This window comes from Pipistrellus hanaki (genome assembly GCF_964339955.1).
Source record: "Pipistrellus hanaki genome assembly, chromosome: 1".
NCBI classification, from domain to species: domain Eukaryota; kingdom Metazoa; phylum Chordata; class Mammalia; order Chiroptera; family Vespertilionidae; genus Pipistrellus; species Pipistrellus hanaki.
In genome coordinates this window covers 49,403,447-49,426,474 of record NC_140503.1, presented here as the reverse complement: position 1 = coordinate 49,426,474, position 23,028 = coordinate 49,403,447, and the positions used below count along the sequence as shown (strand labels likewise).

At 47.9% G+C, this 23,028-nt stretch overlaps 1 protein-coding gene across 2 annotated transcripts in view; it reads left to right on the top strand.

Annotated features, from left to right (window-relative positions):
• Positions 1–21,501: 21,501 nt before the first annotated feature.
• MYZAP (myocardial zonula adherens protein) overlaps positions 21,502–23,028 on the top strand; it is an 87,051-nt gene continuing 85,524 nt past the window's right edge. For both annotated transcript variants that reach the window (XM_084878161.1, XM_084878162.1), the window contains exon 1: positions 21,502–21,682. In XM_084878161.1, coding sequence (XP_084734287.1) covers positions 21,608–21,682 — 75 coding nt within the window. In that variant the 5' untranslated portion in view covers positions 21,502–21,607. The remainder of the gene's footprint in view (positions 21,683–23,028) is intronic.

Genomic DNA, 23,028 nt, shown 5'->3' with positions numbered 1-23,028 from the left:
ACCCATTAGTAGTCACTCCTCATTTTCCCTCCTCCCTCCACCCCCCTCCCCCTCTAACCCTGGTGACCACTAATGAGCTCTCTGTCTCTATGGATTTGCCTGTCCTGGAAATTTTATATAAATGGAATCTACAGTAGTTACAGAATCAGTATTTGAGTCCGATTCCGTCTGAAGCCAAATCTCTTTCTATTACCTCCATTTTTGCCTCTCAAAATGAATACTTAATGTTGTTGACTTACCTTTAGACTCTGATTTTCTTCAGAGTCTGACTTCAACTGAACACAATGTTTTCAGGGCTCATCCATGTTGTAGCATGTGTTGGTAATTCATTTATTTTTATGGCTAAAAGTTTCACGGTATGAATATACCACAGTTCTTCCAGGAAGGACATTCCTGTTTGTGAGTCCTCCTTCCTCCTTGTCCCTGAGCCGGTTCTCTGTGCTTGAGAGAGCTTTCCCCCCACCATGGTTTCTTTAAAAGGATCACCTGTGCAAAAGACTCTTGTAAAATTGACACCAAGTGTCAATTCAGTGGGCCAGAGAATGGTGTCACCTATGTGGATAGTGAAAGAAGCTTGAAATATGCAGAATCTTCTGCAAAAGGGATGCAGATGGGGCTAAAAATAGAATTTGTTGAAAGTTTATGTATGAAATAGTTAGATGCCCTTGATCCTCTCTCTCATCCTAGAAGAGAGTAGACATTGATTCCCTGGGGTTGCCGGCTTTGAGCAATGACATAGCTAAGAACATGGGCGCTCTGCTCTCGCTGAATGGTGAGCGCACCTACCCCTCCTCCACAGGCTCCCGGAGTGCTGGGGTCACAGGTTGCTATCTCCGGGGCAGGGCAGGAGCCTGAAGGATTCCTTTCTGGAGAAGATGGCTGGCTCAGGGATCCGACTGCCACACAGAGGGCTGCCCATAGTTACTTAGCGCCCCACTCTTAAACGGGAGCTGACCATGAAGGGTCATCAGGCCTTTGAGAGGAACCAAGAGAGAGAAAAAACAAAGAAAAAAGAAAAGGCCACGAGGAACTTGGAAACCAGTAGGTTAGGCAGCAGAAGGAAACAACCACCATAGCAACAACAAGACCCTGTGATTGACCGGTCCCCAGAGAATACATACAACCCCAGGAATCATCTGTGAAAGTTCAAAGTTTGAGAGCAGAAAGAAAATTAAACGAAAGAGTTAGAAATGAAGCTAAGGAAATCACATAGAAAGCAGAATAATAATATAAAGTAGATAGAAAATAGGAAGGAAAACATAATAAAATTATAAGATCTATCCAGGCAGGCTAACATCCAAATAACAGGAGTTCTACAGATGGAAAACAGAGACTTTTGAGGGGAGAAAAGTAACAAAGTCATAATTCAAGAAATCTCCTAATGTCTGAAAGACATGAATGTATAGATGGAACAGGTCCATGGAGTGCCAAGCACAATCCATGAAAATCTATGCATAACAAGGCAGGCAATCGTGAAATTTCAGACCATGAGGGACAATGAGAAGACTCTGATAAATTCTCAGGGGCAGGGGTGGAGTGGGGAGGACAGGACATCAGGAATTAGAATGGTATCAGCCTTTTCAAACAAAGCAGCACTGGATACTAGAAAACCATGGGGAAAGCCTTCAAAATTCAGAGAGAGAATGATTTTTTTAACACCTAGAATTCTATAGTTAATCAAGACAGTTTCAGAAATGCAAAATTTTAAAAACTTTAATTTCTGTTTAGCCTGGGTCTGTTCCTCCTAAATTCAGAGATTATCCAAGAAAGAAGACATAAGATAAAGGAAGCAGGTGATATACACACAGAGAAATCCCAGGAATTAATAAGGGCAGTCGCTGGGGACGGGGCGGTGGGGGGCGGGGGGGGAAGGAGCGCTGTGTAGCTGGCTAAGAATGAGCAGTCCTGGCTGCCCCATGAATGTGAAGGGCCCTATGGGAAGTGGGTGGGCACAGTCTCCTGAGAGATGGGCTGGCACAGGACCCAATGAGTGTTGTTGCCCCGAGGGACTGCTACTTTGGAAGGAAAGTTAGTGATGAGTTAGAAATAAATACAGAGAAAGTTAAATAATGAAGAAAAAATGACAATTGTTAACTCCAGGTTAACAATGTCTTCTTTTTTCTTGGATAATCTCTGAATTTAGGAGAAACAGACCCAGGGCTAAACAGAAATTAAAGTTTTTAAAATTTTGCATTTCTGAAACTGTCTTGATTAATTATAGAATTCTAGGTATTTACAAAAATGTGTGTAAGAAAAAAAAAAATCTATAATAATAAAAACATAATATGCTAATTAGACCGGATGTCCTTCTGAACAAAGCCGAGGCTGCGAGGGAAGCCCAGGTCCCAGGTGCCAGAGGGAAGCCAGTGCTGGCAGCTGGGAGGGGGGCGGGGAGAAGGCCTACTCTCACATGAACTTTGTGCATTGGGCCTCTAGTTACTCTATAATGCACTTCATGGCCTAATAATCCTACAGCAATAGGGGATAAGTACTGAATGTTGATTTTACCAAAGCTTTGATGTAGCTCTATTTGCAGAATGGAGGAGGGAAAGTGGGCAGGGAGATTTAAGAGACCAAAATGTCAGCTTCCATATGGAAAGTTGATAGATACAATCTAAAATAAAACAAAATCTAGATAAAGCCATATCAGTGTGTTGTTTGAGTATACAGTAGTCCCCCTCTATCTGTGGTTTCTTTTTCCATGGTTTTAGTTACCCTCGGTCAACCGTGGTCTGAAAATATTAAAAGGAAATTTCCAAAAATAAACAATTCATAAGTTATAAATTGCATGCTGAATAGTGTGATAGAATCCTTTGCCACCCTGCTCTGTCCTGCCTGGGACATGATTCATTCCTTTGTTCAGCATATCTGTGCTGTATATATTCCTGTTAGAGTCACTTAATAGCTATTTTGGTTATCAGATTGGTTAAGAGAAAGATAGAAACAGAGAGAGACCATATTCACATACATTTATTACAGTATATTGTTATAATTGTTATATTTTATTATTAATTATTGTTCTTAATCTCTCATGTGTCTAATTTGTAAGTTAAACTTTGTCATAGATATATATAGGAAAAACATACATAGATAGATATAGATATAGATATAGATATAGATATAGATATAGATATAGATATAGATATAGATGATTCAGTACTATCAGTCAGGCATCCCCTGGAAGTCTTGGAAAGTATCACCTGCGGATGGGGCGGGGGGGCTACTCTATAGAGAGAAATAAGAGAAGAAATAGCTAAAAGAATTCAGTGGCAATCAGGGTGGAGAGGGTGGAGCTGGAAAACGCTAATTTTCATTACAAAGCCTGTGGAGCTGTTGGACTTTTAAAATCATGTATATAACTGTGATTTCTTTTTAATAAGGTCAACAACTAGCAATTGTGGAATCGGTGTTTGAATTCAATGTGATTAGATGGTATCTTGTACTTTAATGATTGGCCTAAGGATCCTTCTTTTCTGTCATCCCTTTCTACCTTTCTCCTTATGTCTTGTCCTTCTTCCCCTCAAGAACACCTACTACTCAGGTGGATGGGAGACACTGGAGGGCAAAAGGCGACTAAGGTCATCCTTGCCACCAAGGAACTCACAACCCAGTAAAGGAGTTGGGCACGTAGTCAACTTCCCAATTAGAGGGAGGCAGCAGCAGGAAGAGCTAGACGCGGGACAGGAGAGGGTGTGGGAATGCAGAGCGAGGAGCATAGCATTCCGACTGGGAGGCAGGGAAATCTTGGTGGGCAGCTTGGGGCTCGTAGGCAAGACAGAGCTATGGTATGAGGTGGACAGGACAGGGGCACCCAGAGGCTGAGTCCTTGGTGCCAGTGCAGAGGAGATAGCTGGAGCTTGGAGCCCAATGCTTTCTGCAGAGCGTCCAGAGGGGAACTGCTGTCCTTCTCTGCCCTCCTCCCTGAAATGGTGACTACAAAACCCCCGGGAATGCTGAGGAGATGGGAGAATCTGGGGTGACTCCACTGCCATCTAGAGAGGAATCAGAGCAAAGGTCGCAGGTTCCCAGAGCCAGTGGCTCCTGCCAGACCGGAATGTGCTCCGTGGCCTCTGGGTGAAGCTGAGCTGGTAGCTGCAAGCTCTCAAAACCCATCGGGATTACTGTAAGTGACAAGGAGAACTTGTTCTGGGCTTGGAGGGATGTCTCACAGAGCCCACGGGACAGGAACTTGAACCAGGGACTGAGGCACTGTAGGGAACCAGGAAGTTCTTTCTCTCCATTGCTTCTCTATGCTTTCCGCTGTCTGTACCAGCTTTGTTTGTTTGATTCCCAGACAAAGTAAAAAATAGCCACTGAGTTTGCACCTGACAGAACAGCTAGACAGACACTTGGGAGGATGAGATAAACCCAACAGGAGAGCCAAGTTCTGCAAAGTCGTAAGGGAGGTCCCGTGGGAAGCACATGCTCTTTGTGGAGCTCAAAGGGGCTCGTGTGGTGAGAGGGATTGAGGTCCTTGGGAGCTGGAATAGGCCCTGGGATGTATTTACATCCCTCCAAATTCATAGAATTTTGAGATTTAGAAGGCGCCGGTCATTTCACCCTCCGGGACGATGAGCAACTGTCACCACTGTCCAGGCTCCATTAACGATCCCCATGCACTTGTTCACCCCACTTACTCACCCTGGAATGTACCACGCTTTACACTGTCCCAGGAGTCATAACCACACATTCCCTCGTTAATGCTCAGCTCTGCACGCCACTGTCACACTCACAGAACCAGTTCTTCACCCTCAGTGAGACCACAGGTGCCTGGGCCCTCCCAGTGCACTCCCCTCCCCTCTCCTTGACCTTCACCCATGTCTCCAGCCCCCACCTGTAGGGAAGGCAGCACTGACCAGGAGTGAAGGCATGTGCTCAGGGGCAGGCTGCCTGGGCTGTGTCCCCATACCTTCTTTACAGCCTGGAAGACTGTGGGCAAGTTATTTAATCTCTCCAGAACTCAGTTTCCTTAACTGTAAACTGGGATTTATGATAGCATCTACCTCATGGAGAAGGACTTGCTATATAACCATGTCTGTGTATATATACATAATATAAGATAGTGGGGGTAGAGCTTTCTATAGTGCCTAGTTCACAGATGCTCTCAGCAACCGTTAGCTATCTAATCAGTCACTATTAGTTCTGTCTTTTCACCTGCCTATTAGGGCTGCTCAAAGAAAGCTCAAGAATCAGACTTCTTGTTTGTGCCTCAGAGTCACCATACTCCCCACTGGACCTCCCATGGCCCGGCCCTCAGTGTGTGTGTGTGTGTGTGTGTGTGTGTGTGTGTAAAAGTTTTACCCACAAATGTGTGTTAGTATGTTTTTTTGGTAACAGCTTTATCAAGATATAGTCTACATGCAATTCAATCTACCCATTTAAAGAGTATAAATATATAGCCTTTAATTATATTCATCGAGTGGCACAACTATCAGCATAAGCAACGTAAGAACATTTTCATGACTTTCTAAAGAAACATGATACGCTTTGCAGTCAATCTCTCTCCTCCATGCTCCTCAGCCCCAGGTAATCACAAATCCACATTTTTTTCTCCTCTGTAGATCTGCCTATTCTAGACATCTAATTAAATGAGACCATACCATATATGGTCTTTTGTGACTTCCCTCCCCCCCCCCCACTTATTTCCAAAGTTCACATATGTTGTAGTATATATTAACACTTTATTCCTTTTTTATTATAAAAACAATATTCCATTGTATGAATACACCACATTTTGTTTATTCATTTATTAGCTGGTGGATGGTTTCTACTTTTCGGCTTATATGAATAATGTTGCTATGAGCTTTTGTGTTACAAATTTGTGAATGGCCATACGTTTCATTTCTCTTGAGTATATGAGTAGCAGTAGAATTGCTGAATCCTGTGTTAAGTCTATGTTGAACTTTTGAGGAACTGCCAAACTGTTTTTCAAAGTGGTTGTGTTCTTTGACATTCCCACCAGCAGTGCAGGAGCCTTCCAATTTCTCCATATCCTTGCCAATACTTGTTATTATGTGTCATTTTTATTATAGCCATTCTAGTGTACGTGAAGTGGTACATATTATGGTTTTTATTTGCATTTCCCTAATGGCTAGTGATGTTGAGTAGCCTGACAATCATTTCATCCATCGTTTGCTTATTATCTCTTGGATTCCTATTATAGGTTTAAGCATTTTCACGAGGTCCTAATTCCTTTCATCTCCGGAGATCCCATCTCCTCTGCTACTCTGAAACATCTCCGTGCTTGCATTCATTCTTCAACAAATATTCCTTGGGCTCATTTGTGCAGTGCGGGCTAATGGCTGGGGACTCACAACGGAGTGAACCATGCTCTTTGCCCTTATCTCTCACTTGTTCATAGTGTCCAGCACCATTTACAGTCTGCAACTCCTCATCGTGGGACTGCTCTGCTTACTATGTATGCCTTAGTGGCATTTTTAACCTGGGATAAAATTTAATGATGACATTTATGGCAACCAAGGTTCTGAGTATATCTGAGTGTTAGGCAGCCCAACCACCTTCCTCGCCATTCTCCCTGCCTCCCATCTTCTACTGCCATGATTCTTTCATGCAGTCTTATCCCTGTTCTCCACACCCCTCCTAGACTGTAGTTTCTCCAGAGGAAGGGATAATTCCCACACCCCTTTGCATTTCCCATGGCCCAAAGATAATACTTGGCACATTAAAAGTATGCAATACCATATCATACAATGTTATGGACTCATTTATCATTGAATTAGTAAATGACTAGATGGCAAAATAAGTGAATGGATGAAGGTATTCCATTCTGCTAAGTATGATTTGTTTTTTAGTTGGCTGAACTGGGGCTCTATTCTGATCTGTATTTTGAACTGGCCTAAATGATATGCCAGGCCAGCTGAACTAATGAGGCTTTATTTTAGTTAAATATTTATAACAAATAGTGTTGTGTTGCAGAGTTTTTTTATTTTGTTTTGTTTTTTAGTGTTTGGGGAATGGAAGGAGGTTCCCATTTTCTTAGGAATTGAGTTTGTTCATTGCATTTTTGTCACACTGGGTATTAAGTTTCTTCAAGTTCTATTATATTAATTTTTAAAAAGTTATTATTCATTGATTTGAGAGAGAGAGAGAGAGAGAGAGAGAGAGAGAGAAACATTGTTCTGTTGTTCCAATAATTTTTGCATTCATTGGTTGATTTCTGTATGTGCCATGACTAGGGATCTAACCCTCAGCCTTGGTGTATTGGTGACGCTTTAACCAATGGAGCTACATGGCCAGGGCCTTCCTATGGAGTTCTAACTCCTGGCGTATTTGGATTTGTTTGCATCTGTAGGGTTTCAAGCACAATGAAATAAAACGACATAGCATAAAATAAAATATCCAAAATCCAATACAGACATATTGAACAGAGTCATGGTAGAGGAGGCTGTGCCAAACTCTGCAAGGAAACCTGGGTTTAAAAGTGTCTGGTCATGTGTACCTTCCCTTTCACCCGCACAGGGGCAGGACAAAGGTCTCTCTCCCTCCAGGACAGGAAATGTTTCTCTCTGAATGGTTTTGTTGAGGGAGGGAATGGAGAGGGCGGAAGTGGCTTCCGGTGGAGTATCCGCAGGCCCCTGGAGACAGGATGCAGGGACCCGGGCTCTCCAGCCCCTGCACTCGGGCTGTTTCCTATTTCCAGAGGTATAGATGGTGTCCCCTGTGATGCAACGGTGATAAATGCATTGTCCTGAGATCTAAACGGGGGAGGGAGGAAACGCCTGGCATTTCTGATTATCTGTCTGCTTATTCTCTGACATGTTGTCTGGGGCAGATAACGGCCACAGTGGAGAGCGTGTTTCCAGAGGTCTTTGTGAGTGTGACGTCCCGATAAAGGGCTAAGACATGGGAGACCTGAGGCAGGTCTCACAGCCAGGCTAAGCATGGCCCTCGTCTTCCCCTCAACTTCCCTCCCTCCACTTTGGGGTCTTCCCAGTTGTCCATACTCTGACTACATCATCCCCAGCGACTGGCCTCATTCCCCTCCCACACACGCTCTCAGGGCCACGGCTCCCCACAAGTGCCTCTCGTGGCCACAGCTCCCGAGGCTTCCTCTTTCCCGACTCCTCGCCTCCCACCCACTCCTGAAACTGGGGAAGCTCCTCTTCGCTGATAGGTCAGGCAGGAAAGGCTGCAGGAGAGCCCGCCCTGCTCCTCTGCTTTTGGTCAGTACTTGCCTTGTGCACGTGTTTTACTTATCCCCTTCATTTAATACTAACAATCTAAAGGGCAGTGATTTAACCACATCTCCCGTTTCACAGGAGGAGAATCAGAGGCTCAGGGAGGGAAACGGACTTCCCTCATAATGGGAATCCCAGGGATGTGAAGTCATAGTCTGATGCAGAGACCTCCCTCTCCCTCAGTACATTCCATTTCCTTCTTGCTACTCCCTGGCACCATGTGAATGTCTGGGCCCATGAAGTGCACAAGGCAGCCCTACCCTTGAGGAGTTCCTGGATACACAGAAGCTGGGGAAACACTGGGAGAAGCACAGACGGGCCGGGACAGGAGGGAATCACACACGGGAGGAAGGGACGGTGAGGGAGGAGGCAGAGGCTCTGTGGTGGATGCTGCCCACAGCCCTCTCACCGCCCCAGCTGCACGGAGGGGTGGATGCTGATGGTACCCGGGAATTGCCCAATGTTAGGCCCCCTCCCAGAGGAAGCTGGGTGAAAAGGCCCAGCCTCCTTGCCTCAAATGAACACAGCCCTGGAGGACCATCAGCTTCAGAGCACCCATGGGACCGGCTGAGGCCTCAGGTCTGACTACCTCTCAGGCCAGCCTCCTCCTACCGGCCCTGCTTTCCTCACTCTAAGCCTTTCTGCACACAGCTGTGTGTCCCAAGGAAGGCGAGATGCCTGGAAGCAGGAGATGTAAGGGTACACAGCATGCTCCAGAGAGTAAAAGTAGGCCAAGGCTGTCAGGCTGTAGGGCGTGGGGGGTAGAGCAGACTGTGCAGGCGGCTCCTGCCAAGCAGCCAGTGCAGGGCCCAGCCTGAAACTCTGCACAGGCCTTGAGGCCTGACCCGTCCTGTGAGTAAACTGCTTACAAAGTAGGGGAAGCACAGTTTATGGCCTGAGTAAAGAACAACGAAGACATGTTAGGGAATCACTTATGTTTGTCCATACTTTTGGAATGTCAAAGCTGAGAAGCAGCCTCAGACACATCCAGTCCAAGGCCCTCCGCTGTCACCGGGAAGTGGGAAGCCCTGGAGAGGTGACAACGCAGCTGGTGTCAGAGCTGCCTCGGAACCCAGCTCCCTGGCCTCCAGCACACTGGTCTTTGCACCACTCCTCGGCAGGCTGGTCCTCATTCCTAGGAGAACTTAAACATGAACCCGTGAAGGGCCACTCATCTCGGTGCTCCGACAGTGATTTGTCCAGGGAGTGCAAATGCCCTTGAAGAAGACTGCCACCCGCCAGCTTCCCCCAAGGACTCTGGCAGCTCTCCACAGGGCTCCACACAGTGAGCCCGCATGGCTGGTGCCAGGCGCATTAAGGCTCAGTGTTGTTCTAGAACCTTCTGTGCCTCCCCTACTCCTTACCACATCAAATTCAACTGCGGTCAAGACAAATGTGGGAGCCATGGACATCATAATGGCGGCCACTCTGCCCACCTGCACAGCTGTTCAGTGTTTAGTGGGAGCTGGGCCCTCCCTGCTCTGGGGAAAGTGTGACCAGGTAAGCTGGCCGCCAGCCGGGGCACTTACTATGATCAATAGCAGTCCTTAGCTTCAGCGCATTAATCTCTGATAAATGGATGGCCCCAGAACCATCGCTGTGCTGCAGGCCGTGGTGCTGTCTTGGCCGTCATGTCTATAACTGAGACTTTGTCCTTCTGTCTGGCTTTGGGGCTTGGCAATTATTAACCCACATCATCAGCCTCCATGTGAACTTCTCTTCCCAGATTAGGAACGTTCCCTAAAAGCTGCCTAAGGCAGTGTCTCCTGCTGGGATCTGCGTGATGCCAGCTTCAAATGAGCTCGATACATTAGTTCCTTCATGTGCTGGGGAGGTCCTGTGGTCATTGACGTTGGAGAAACGTAGTTATTTATCTTTGGAAGATGCTCCATCTACTTTAGGCCACTAAGTCCTATCTGAAACCTGCGTACTTTTGTTTGACTTAGATTTCCCCGATTTTATTTGACTACAGAAACTTTTTTTGCAGGAACATCTTTTAATCTCCTTGAAGGGATCATCCTCACCTGTTTCTGAGCCCGGTTTCTCTCCTCTGTCCTGGTTCTGACAACTGGGCTTTCTGTGTGGGCCACACGGTTCTGTGTCTCCCCACGGTCCCTTCTGCACGCGGGGGTCTGGGTTTGTTCCTGTGGCTTTGCTTCCTGCTTCTAGACTCTGGTTTACCTGGGACTGATGGGGTTTCCTGGGACATGGGGCCTCCAGTGCTGAGGCTGAGGACATCCCAGGCCCCTGGGGCATATTGGTCATCTATCCTGAGCCCTGCTCTGTGCCTGCAGCCCCTCCACTTTCTGCAGCCACTCCGAGCTTGCAAGGCCTTTCCTGGGATTCCTGCCACTGGGCTCAGCCCACCTGGTGGAACACACAGCTTTAAATCTCTGCTCCTGATGAATGGTCTGGGACTGCGATCACAAGTTGCTTAAACGCCCATTCCCTCCCCACCTTTTCAACTATAAGCAACCTCCTTATCACCCCCAGCAAGGGGCAGATCCTGATGTTCCTTTGCTACCCTTCTGGGCAGAGCCTGACCCCACCCTAGCATCCCATCCCATGCCCCCAGCAGACTTGAGGAATCACAGCACCAGGGTGCCCTGCGCCTCTTGAGAGCTACTCAGGCACCAAGGGAGGGACCTCAGTGGAGAGCAGGCTGATGGCCAGGGCTGCCCCGCCTGTTTGTGTGGAAGGGAGAGAGAGTCCCAGGGAACAGAAGCTGCAGCCTCCCAGCCCCTCCCCCACCTCTGCACTGTCACTACATTAAGCAGGGTTTGGGGGATTGGCATCTGGGATCGATGGCCGAGCCTCTGGGTGAGCTGAGCACGCAGATGTTTGCTCTGATGAATGAGCAGTCTCTGACGTCAAGGGCTCACTCACCGCGGTGGAGGGTGATAGGGCGTGGGAACAAATGAGAGCAATTAGTGTTGAGACTTGTCAGAGCACAATTGGTAGGGTGATTAATTGGTCCCTGTCTTAACTGCTGTAAATAATTTTCCTTACTCGCCAGCCCTTGCTCGAGCCTTTCTGTTCCCTTGTTCCAGGGCCCTTTTGTAGGTCCAATCAGGAGTTCCCTTCATTCATTAAAGCCCTAACTAATTGAGAGACTGTGACATTTATTCTGGAAGAGGTGGGGTTAAGGTGACCTGTGGCAGTGGGAGGCAGAAGTGGCCACATCAGAGGGAGGTTTGGATCAGAACTAGATGGTTTTCTAGGTTTAGTGACCTTGGATGGACTGATTTGAGCATGCTGTCACCCTGGGGGCCATGGCAAAGACGGCTCATTCATTCATTCAAGAACTAGCTACTGGATGTCTATTCTGTGCCAGGCACTGTTGTAGACTCTGGGATTAGAGGAATAAACAAAATAGACAAACACTCCTGCCCTCATAGATCTTGGATCTTGGTGAGGAGAGATGAACACAAACTAAATGCAAAAGTCTTGGGCTTTGATCTGAAGAGCTGTGAAGCCATTGGAAGGAATGAGTTTAAAGGATCGCGGTAGCCTCTGTACTGTGATTGGACTCTCGTGGGGCAGGGGCAGGGGCAGCATGACCAGTTAGGAGGCCGTCTCTAGGGTCCAGGGGAGAGATAATAATAACTTAAATGTTGGTAATGAAACTGTTTAGATTTGGGACATGTTTTGACGTGAAGCTAGATAGGGGAAATGTAGAGTATGAGGTTAAAAAGAGGAATCAAGAATGATTCCAGCCCTACTAGTTTGGCTCAGTGGGTCGAGCATCAGCCTGCGGACTGGAGGATCCCAGGTTCAATTCCAGTCAAGGGCATATGCCTGGTTGTGGGCTCTGTCCCCAGTGGGGGGCATGCAGGAGGCAGCCAATCAATGATTCTCATCATTGATGTTTCTGTCTCTCCCTCTCCCTTCCTCTTTGAATCAATAAAAATATATTTAAAAAAAAATGATTCCAGGGCCCAGTCGTTGACCCATGCACCATGAGGTCTCTGGTTTAATTCCCGGTCAGGGCACATACTGGATTGTGGGCTTGATTCCCAGTATGGGGCGTGTAGGAGGCAGCCGATCAATGATATTTCTGATCAATGTTTCTATCTCTCTCCCTCTCCCTTCCTCTTTCTATAAAAGCAATAAAAATAAGTTTTAAAATATATTTTAAAAAGAATTATTCCAGGGATTTGGCCTGAACTACTAGAATGGAGTGACCATTAACCAGACAGGGCTGTGGTAGGAAGTGTTTTGGGGGAATAAGAGGGAGGGAATCTTGCACAGAAATATCAGAGTTCCCATGCCCCCCTTCGAGGCAGGGCACACCAGCCTAGATGGCTGTGTGTGGATTAGAAATGGCATCCCTTTCTCTAGCAGAAGCAGGCCCGTGCTGGGGGCACAGTTGACAAGGGCAATATGAGCTCTTCTAGCCGGAAGCCCTGGTGCTGGGAACAACCTTTACAACCCCATGGAGAGGCCCAGCCTGAAGGGATCAGCATATCAGAAAGACCCCTGCAGGCAGGATGGGGCCAGATGCATACTTGGGGCAGAACAAACTGAACTCAGAGCAATAATTGTTCCTGTCTTTAAGTCATGTTTAATAGGAAACGTTATACTTGCTCAGCAGCTATAAGGGAAGCCTGTTTGCATGAGTTCATTAGATGTATAAAGGCGGAAACATAATGTTAGGAAGTATTGTTGGTCTTCTTAGGATTAAAAAAAAGGGAACGCTGTTTTGTTTAGAAGTTATATTATTATCCTCTGCCATTACATGATAATGGCAGATTAGTTCTTAATATTAATCTCTTAATAAAACAAATCAAATACAGGAAAATAATGGCTTTTATCCTTTGCTGAATGCCTTACATTGGCACTGGTATGGAACACAATATATTTGCTTTGAAGACACTGTCCAAAATCTAAGAAGTGTTCCATCCCCTTTCACACTCATATTATCCCAAAATGACCAGACAAACCATGGTTTTCTTCAGAAGGTTCCTTACAACATACTATAGTCATATACTTTATCTATATAGTATAGAAATATGCTAATTAACTGGGATGAGATAGCGGGTCAACCAGACAGGAGGAGGTTGTGCATGCAGTGTGTGTGTGTGTGGGGGGGGGGCGGGGGACGGGGGGCAGGAGGGTGGCAGGGGCCTCTGAGCGCCTGTGTTGGGGGGGGGGGGGCTGATCAGCAGCTGCTGTGGCTGATTCAAGGGTAGGAGAGGGAGACAGGGCTGGATCAGCAGTGACCTTGGCTGCTGCGGGGCCGGGGGAGTGAGGCAGGGCCAGCGACTCGAGGGTGGGCAGTGCTGCAGGGTTTTGAATCACACACTGGGGTCCTAGTACATTCATAAAGCCTCACAATGACCCTGAGAGGTGGGTCAATTACCTCCCATTTCACAGGTGAGAAGATTAGGGTTGGAGAGTGGAGATGACCTTCCCAGGACCCTCCAGCTAATAAGTGGAAGAGCCTCAATACAAACGCAGCTTAGTGTGGCTCCAAAGCCTATGATCTCTATTAAACAGTGTTCCCCAGACTAACTGCTCTGATGAAAAACCCAGCATTTTCCAGTCCCAGGGCCCCTGATTCTGGAATTTGTAGGTAATAAATGCATCTACTCTCTGCTCCTTCCTTCATCTGACACCTGAGATCTCTCTAGTCATCTACCCTTGATGAGATGTCTTCATCAGTGGTCCCAGAGCCTGGCCAGAGTGTGAAGGCTGGATGGTGCATAAGGAGAAATTGGGGAAGCCTATTGGAATGTAGATTTCTGGGTGTTATCCCAGGTCCACTAAATGAGAATATCTGTGGTTCAGGGCCCAGAAGTATGTTGTTAGCAAGTCCCCAGGTGGCTTTGGTGCGGAGTTGGGTGTGGGGACCACTGATAGAGCCTCGTTCCAGTGATGGGGAATGCCCTGCCTGCCTCTGTGTTAGCCCTGCCCATCATTTTCACCCTCCTTACTTCCTTTTCTTTATCCCCTCTCCATGGTTAGCTCTGATGATGAAAGTATTGCTTACTAGATTGCCCTACACTCCATCTCCCTGTAGCTTTTACTTACTGGGCCCCATTCTACTCTTTGGGTTACATAGAACAAGTCTATCCTCTCTGCCACGGTGACAGTCCTTCAAGAATAAAGTCACCTAACATGTTCCCTGGTCTTTTCTTCTCTAAAACAATATTCCCAGCTCTGTTACCTACATCTCCCATTGTTTAGTGTCAAGTTTTTATGCCATCTGTGTCATATTCTTCTGAAATCATTTGGGCAACCCATACTCTTTTAAACCAGGAAATCCAGAACCGAAGGCCACATTCCAGGCATGGTTGGACCCACGCCACATAGTAGGGAGTTTTGCCTTTCTGGTTCCAGACCCTGCCTCTCTCTACATGCAGCTTGAACAGGATGAGATGTTCTGGGTCACTGAAGGGTGGGCTTCTGTGGAGGGACTGGCCAGGCTGAGAACCACAGGTGTCTGTGGTACAGGAGCTGCTGACTTTGGCCCCAGGGTGAAGACCACGGATTTATTCCTGATGATTCCATCTTGTCAGATTCTGATTCTTGCTCCAGACTCTTGATTTTTTTGGACACTGTCTCTTCCATCAGTAGGTTGAATGTTCCTTTCTCTGATTCTTTTGGATATCTGTATTCATACTGTTTTGTACCAGGCTGTCTGGGCCACACAGTGGTCTATGGTCATTCTTGTTCCAGCCATCATTATTCTGAAAATGACATATTACATACCCCTTGGTAACTGTATGCATATCCAGATTTTATACAGATATAATACAGAGATGTAGTGGACACAGTTGGTGCCTACCCAAAGCTTATTGGTCCTCTTCTACCAGTTCTGTGTGTCTGTTTCCAAGCCTTTGTGTGATTTGATGCTAATAGTCTGTACCTGTGACCTTCAGAATATGTTCCATGGGCACAGAGATTCCTTGCCCCCACCCCACACCAGGGAGTGACTGAAATCAGGAGTTCAGATATGCAGCGTAGTGTCTGGAGGCTGAACTCGGGTGCAGCTCACACCTTGGAACTGCCTGGGGGAGCAGGCTGGTTGAGAACTTTGCCTCAGATGGTGTCCTGGTCCACTTCTTCCCCTTCCTGCATCTCCACTCCCTTCCTGGTTTCTCTTGGGAGCACCTTCTCAATAATCCCCTACTCATGATTTTTGGCTTAGAGTCTGCTCTAGGAGAAGCTGATGTAAGATGGCAGTCATAGCATAAAAAGGTGTGCCAGGTGTTCTATGTGAATATCTACACTAATAAAGGAGAAATATGCAAATTGACCATACTTCCATTACTCCCCACAAGCCATGCCCACCAGCCAATCAGGAGTGAGAATGCAAATTAACCCAACCAAGATCTCAGCGGCCATGGAGCTGGAGTGAGCAGGAGGCTTGGGTTGCCCAGGCCATGGAGGAAGCTAAGCTTCTTGCCTACCCTGGCTGGCCATGGCCTCCACTCAAGGCTACAAAGTTTCAACTATAGAAGATAAATAGATACCAGATATTTGCTTCCAGCCAGCCCTGGCCTCAGCTCAAGGAGGCACTGAAAAAAAAAAAAAATTAAAAATGAAGAGGCTGGGAGCTTGGATTTTTGGGAGGTGATCAGGCCAGGATGGGATGGCAGTTGTGGATGAATAGACTGTTGAGGGTAAGCACACCAGCAGAGGGGGCAGTTGGGGGTAGAACAGGACAGTGGGGGGTGCAGTTTGGCGTGAGCAGGCCAGCAGGGGGCAGTTATGGGTGAGCAGGCTGATGGGGGGGCATTTGGGGGCAAGCAGGCCTCTGGTGGGGGGCATTTGGGGGTGAGCAGGCCAGCAGGCAGATTGGTTAGGGGCAATCAGGCAAGCAGGCCAGTGACTGGCTGGAGCCAGCAGTCCCGGATTTTGAGAGGGATGTCCGACTGCCAGTTTAGGCCCGATCCCTGTATACCCCTTGGAGTAGGATATCCTTCAAGGGGTCCCAGATTGGAGAGGATGCAGGCCAGGCTGAGGAACACCCCCCTCTCCTCCCCCACAAGTGCACGAATTTCATGCACTGGGTCACTAGTACATATATAAATGTTTCAGGGCTTTTTGTTTTTTAAAAATAAAAAAAGTCCACTTTATAGATTAGCCATTCCATTTTTGGTATAAACTCAAGTACAGGTATTACTTATATGTTCAGTGGTCCAAGTGGTCCAGTCACCAATTCAGATGTTTCAGAAGGAATCTTCTAAATTACTGAAGGAAGCAACTGGGTGCCAAAGGGAGGTGTTCTTGGTAGCACACTGCTCAGGAAGACCCCTCATTCTTTTAACATTTCTCATCTGACTTATTCCTTCCCATCTGTGATTATTATTTTTATTTTTCATTAGGTGGAGCCTACTTCCTCTTAAAGACAGTCATCAGGATGTCTTCCTGGAAAAATAATTACATAATAGAACGCCTTTGCACCTGCACCTTTTTTACTACAAACCCATTTAGCTACTTGGAAAGTTAGAAGGATGACTTCCTCCAGGTGGATGTCCCAATTTGCCCCGGTGTGCTCAATGCATGACAAAGGCCCAGGGCTGAGGAAGGGTCACTCCTCCTTTACTCCACCTATTTCCTTGTGTGTGTGTGTGTGTGTGTGTGTGTGTGTTTTTAAATTTAAAAAAATATTTTATTGATTGTTTACAGAGATGAAGAGAGAGGGATAGAGAGTTAGAAACATTGATGAGAGAGAATCATCGATCAGCTGCCTCTTGCACACCTCCTACTGGCAATGTGCCCACAACCAAGGTACATGCCCTTGACCAGAATCGAACACAGGACCTTTCAGTCCGCAGGCTGATGCTCTATCCACTGAGCCAAACCGGTTTTGGTCAATTTTTTTTTTTTTTTTTTTTTTTTTTAAGTATTGTTTCATTGCTTTTAGAGAAAGAAGAAGGGAGAGGGAGAGAGAGAAAAAAATCTGGGAGAGAAACATTGATTGGCTGCCTCCTGCACACCCCCTACTGGGGATCAAAGCAACAGCTGGGGCTTGTCCCCTGACAGGGGATCTAACTGGTGACCTTTCGGAGGATGGGACTGCCTTAGTTCAGAGCCTCTTTATCATATCAATACTATTTTAGTAGAAGCCAAAGTACTTTTGACCCTTGGGCAACATGGGTTTGAACTTCATAGGTCCACTTACGCTGGAATTTTTTTTTTCAAAAATGACAGTAAATTTCTCTTCTCTTCCTTATCATATTCTTAACATTTTTACTTTAGCTTATTATATTGTAAGAATAAGGTGTATAATACATATAACATAAAAAGTATGTGTTAATGGACTGTTTATGTTATCAGTAAGGCTTGGATTCCCTCCTTTGGTGTCCATCACGGTGCTCTGGATGCCTCAGGTCTGTGCCTAACCCAGACCAAGAGGTGAACAGGCAAGTCCACAGACTCTGGAGCCTTCTGGTCTGGGGCTGATGCTTAGCGTCACCACTTACAAGTATTGGAACCGCAGGTAAGTCACTTCACCTTCCCGGGATGTGATTTTCTCATTTCATCTGCAAAACAGGGGACATGGTGCCTCTTCCTCACTGAATTGCTGGGGAAGTTAAATTAATTGATGTCTTTTCAGCCTTTTGCACAAAGTAAGTGCTGTCTACGTGTTAGCTATCATTTTACTAAGTACACATTTCTCTCCCCTGCTTTCTGTGAACTCCCAGAAAGCAGGGGCTGTCTTATTCACCTCTGTGTCCCTAGCATCTGGCACACAGTAGGCCCCTGGCATGTATTTGTTCAATGAATTGGCTTAATATTACTCTGCCAGTAGTTCATTTGCTCAAGGGTTAATCGGTGAGCGCAGCGTTGTTTTCAATGAGCTTGTATTCCCCAGAGTGGTTCCAGCCCCTGTGTCTAGACAGGTTTTTAGTGCCGAGTATCTGGGTGGCTTGGCCAGGGGATAGGGTTCCTCTCAGTCTGCTTTCCTTATCTCTAGGCCCTGTTCTCTGCTTCTCAGACACCCCGTGAATAAGGGGAACTTCTTGTTCTACTTTATCCAAAGCAGCTTTGTAATTCAACACCCTTGTCCTTGGGTTGGAAATGTGTCCTTTTTTCACTGTGAAAATCTGGTCTCTGACATTCAGAACAGGAGAGTATGCCAGGGCTTTGCGACGTTGTGACAGCTGAATGGAGAAGAAGAAACGGGAAGCCTCAGAAACGTAAGAGCGAAGAGGGCACGAATAACAGGAAGGCTGGCATTGCTTGGGCTCACCTACTCTGGGTCCTTGTTCAGCAACTCGGTTCCTGAGTGTTTCTGCTAAGAAATAATGATAGTCTTTGCTGGTTCAGACTTTGCTGGAGAAATGGGTCCCGTCATAAGCCTGTCAACTAAAGATGCCAATGGAGAACCCAGAGGGGCCTCAGCAGAGAGCAGCAATTTCACAGGCAGATGGTGGGAGGATATGAGAGCGAAATCTAGGATTGGGTGAGAGAAGGAGGTGTAACAGTGATTGAATTCAAGAAAAAGAAGGGCGTTTAGACAGACCTCTAGGATTGTCTGCAGACCTGTGCTTTAGCCGGGAGATGTAGGACCGCTCTCAGGAATACGTGGCTGTTGCTGAGGATGCAAAGGGATGGCAGCGGAGACAGTTCTGTCAGTGCTCCTGTGCCTCCAGCCCAAACAGTGGCGATCCTGTCACCAGTGCTCACGGGGTTCCGGAGTAGACGAGGACAATGTTGAAGGGGAATAGAGTGGCCTGCCACACCAGAGCCCTGTCCCTGTCCCTGTCAAGTCTGACCCTTGCAACCCTCATTTCTGTGGATCGTGGAGGACTCTGGCCTGGTTAGAAGTGCTCAGCTTTTGATTCCTCTTTCGAAGAGTCAGTGCTTCCTTTTTATCTTCCCCCAGAGCTGTTCATAGAAACCTGTGGCTACAACTTCATCTCTGACTTTCCCTTTTCATTCTAGACCCATCTTTTCAATGATTTCTCAATCCCTACTTATCTTTCCATTTCCCCCTTCTCCTCCTTTTCACTCTCCTCTCTCGGGCAGTTCCTTATGCGTTGGCCTGGCAGGGAGGGGCTGTGGCATAAGCCGGAGCCCGGCATCTGTCCGATCCCGCCACCCACAGGCCTTCGTGACAGCCGGCATGGGGAACTTTCCTGGCTGGGACCATCCTGGGGCTCTGGCTGCTTCAGCTGGCAAGCTGCTTGGAGACCCTCACCCCCCTAGAAGCTGGGTTGAGAAGGATCTTGGTTTCTGTATTGCTTGATTATAAGTGAGTTGAAATATTGCTCTGTAACACCATTTCTTCATTCCTTCAACATTTACTGTGCACTTACAACATGCCAATTACCGTGCTGACTACTGGCAGGAAGAGATGTAAACAAGACCCAGTCTCCACAAAGAGCGTACAGCAGGTGTGCAGCCTGCTGCTTTTGCAATGCGCCACAACACAGTGTATTATGTTAACCATATGAAAAAGACTCGGGTAGATGGAGGAGAAATGAGTCCATGGGCCACACTTCCTCTCAGAAGCTGACTCCGTCTTGGGTGGTCAGTTGGGTAGTTGCCATAATGTAAATAGACAGGGATGATGCCATGCTATTTTGACTCTGCCCATTTCCTTTCTCCTCAGGGCAATGTAACAAAACAACAACAATCATTAGCCTTTTTTCTGCTGAGGTAGCCATGTAGATCTTTCTAACCCATGTTGGCTTTCAACAGCCACCTTTTGACCGCATGTTATTGAAAGCAGACCCACATTTTAGTCTTGCTGAAGTCTCCCACGAGTAGCGGCTACATGGAAGTACATTAGAAAGAAACCTCTTTTTAGAAGAATGGTTGGGTGGAGGATGCAGGGAGAAGTGTGGTAAAAAGCAGTAGACCTGCAATTAGAAGGCCAGAGGTTTAGTCCCAGGACTTCTCCAAGTATCCTAATGTGCCTGGGCCTCAGTTTCCTCATTTGCAAATGGAAAAGCATCCACCTTGTTGGGTCATGGTGAGAATTGGTGAGAAAATGCTTATGAAACACTTAGAATGCAGGCACAGCGGCAGTGGTGATGATGGATCACTTCCTCATCTGCAGAAGGAGCGAGTGTCTGTCCAGCAACATTGAGCATCTTCCATATTGGTGCCACACTGGAGGTTGAGAATGGTCCAGCAGCTCACCATTGGGGAAGGGGACACACACACACACACACACACACACACACACACACCTCTAACAGCTGCTGGGTTCATGAGGTTGGGTGTGCAGGGCAGGAGGGTCCTGGAGAGCTTGGTGGGGAGGCAGCGTTTGATCTGGGCTTTGAAGGGTGAGTAGAAAGAGATTGTCTTTGCAGAAAAGTACATCAGGTTCTTCATGATCTGTCTGGACTCCCTTCTGCTGCTTCTCTACCATTAGCCCCTTACACTGGGATATTTTCAGTTCCTCAAAAATAGTCCCTACATTCTCTTGCCTTCTATCCATCTTTGCACAGGCCCATTCTTTTGGCCTGGAACTCCTTCCTCTGTTGGGGGAGGGAGGGCAGCATAGTGAACAAGCAAGGCACCAGGGTCACTCCTAGGAGTCCATCCTAGCTTTGCCACTTACCAGCCAGTGGGGCCCCTGCTGTGTTGTTACTCAACCTCCTGATGAGTCAATGTCATGAGCTGCATAATGGGGGTGCAGGCTAATAACAGTGCCTCCCTCAAAGGCTGGCTATGGGGACTGATTGCGGCAACACCTGACAAGGGCTTGCCGGTGGCCCACAATCATCGCTGAATATTAAACAGGAGCCCTTTGTGGTGAACACTCTATCCTACTTGTATTTCAGGTCTTCGCTTAGTCATCCGCTCCTCTTGGGGGTGTCTCCTACACAGGCCAACACCTAAGGCCAGTGGAGCGCTCCCTATGGCATCTCCTCTTCCACCAAATTACCAACACCTGCCCTCTCTGTGTCCCCACCGGACTGCAAACTCCGTGAGGACAGGGGACAGTGGATTGCAGGCTGCTGGGAGGGACACATGGTAGGCACTCAATAAAATACTGAATGAATGACTTGGGATGAGGGTCCTGGCACACACACCCCCCCCACCCCCACCCCACCTAGGGACATGGCAGAGCCTCCTGGGGCAGCCAGGGTGGGAGTAGGCCGTCAGAGCATCTGAGGATGCAGGGACAGGTGGACCTTGCCACCGCAGACAGCAGGGCGTCCAGGGAGGACGCACAACGCCTTAGGGGTAGGATGCATTTCAACTTTGGCCTTCTGCCCCCTTGGGAGAAAATGCAGCCTGACGGGTAAGGCGAGGGCTCTCAGGCCGCAACGGCCCCGCCCCCGGGCCCGGCCCCGCCCCTGCTCGCCGTTCCCGACCCCGCCCCGCCGCCTCGCCCCCGCCGCAGTGGCCACTGGCCGGCGGCGCCCCAAGGCAGGCGGGACCGCGCTCAGTCCGCCTGGAGCAGCGCCGCCCGGAGCCCGCGTCCGCTGCCCTGCGGGATGCTGCGCTCCACGTCCACCGTCACCCTGCTCTCCGGCGGCGGCACCAGGGCGCCCGGGACACCCACCCGGAGGGTGAGTAGCTGGGACGGAGCCGCCGAGGTCCTGCTTCCCCGCTCCAGCCGCCCACAGGCAGGAGGGGTCTGGGGAAGGGGGCGCGCGGGAGCCGGTCCCTGGCCCCGACGCCCCACCCTGGCTCAGCCTTCTTAGGATGCTGCTTCAGATCCGGCCTTGACCCTTCCTCTGTACGCCCCGAGGGCGGAAGTGTTTAGGGCACTTTCTGGAATTCCCAGAGATTTCCTCTCTTTCCCGACTCCCCTGCCAAGCCAAGTTTATTGGCACCATTTAAAAAAAGCAAGGGGGTTCATTTCTGCAGTGTCCCTACTTGGGACTCAGAGGTAAAGAAAGTCTTTGACACCCAAACTTCTCTCCTTCCAGCGATTGGAAAAGGGTCTCTGGTCCCCACTGGTGATAGAATAACACCGCTTGCTGGTGGCCTGTGCTTAGCCATACCAGGTAGTCTTCACCCGACAAAGTTGGGGCCAGCCGCTGGAGCCCAGTTGCCTGTGATGTGGATTTATGCAAACCACTTTCTTCTTTCCGATTTAAATATGAGCATCGTGGCAGCAGAAGCAGCCCTGGTAGCAGTGGGCACCATCTCCAGGGAGGTTGCCCTTTGGATGTTGCTTTGTATCTCTGCGACCTTTTTTGCATCTTTTCTCACCTCTCCAGTCTGGGAAAGAAATGCTAGGCACATGCAGGTTGCATCTTTCTCTTCCAGGTCAGCACCTCAGAGCACACTGCCAGGGCCTTGGCTTGAGCTTCTCAGTTCATCTATTCATCGCGATATTCAGCACTTATTATTTGGTGCCTCTTTTCCATGGTTGAGATATCTCTCTGGTGTGTTTCCCCAGGGTTTAACTAAGTGGGTGATTAAGTCCAAGTCAGGGCCACCTTGGTATCTAATTGTGGTCAAGTCTTGTAGACATGCATGATTGCTTTGGATATGCTTCAGCTGAGTGCCTAGCAGTTGCCTTAGGTTGTCTTTCTTTAGCTCTGTTGTGTTACTTTTGGGTGTGGACCAAGTGATGAGTTCTGGCTGTGTGTGCAGATGTGTGAGTGTGCGTGTGCACACACCCATTTGCGCATGAATGTACACATACACTGGACAGTTAGGATTGACACAGTTCTGGTTGTTCAGCCATTAGCTTCATAAAGCATGATCCCCATGAAGTCCAAGGGGGTTTCCAACCACAGTCCCGGCCTTATCCAAGATGGGGATTTGCCTTTTTTCTGTGGAAATTCTCACAGTTGGAACACAGTTGCGATTGAGAAAGAATAGAGTCACTGAAAGGCTTGCCCTGAGCCAGGACAGTCATGAGTGAACCGTATTGCATGAGTTACATTGTCTAAGTCTCTGC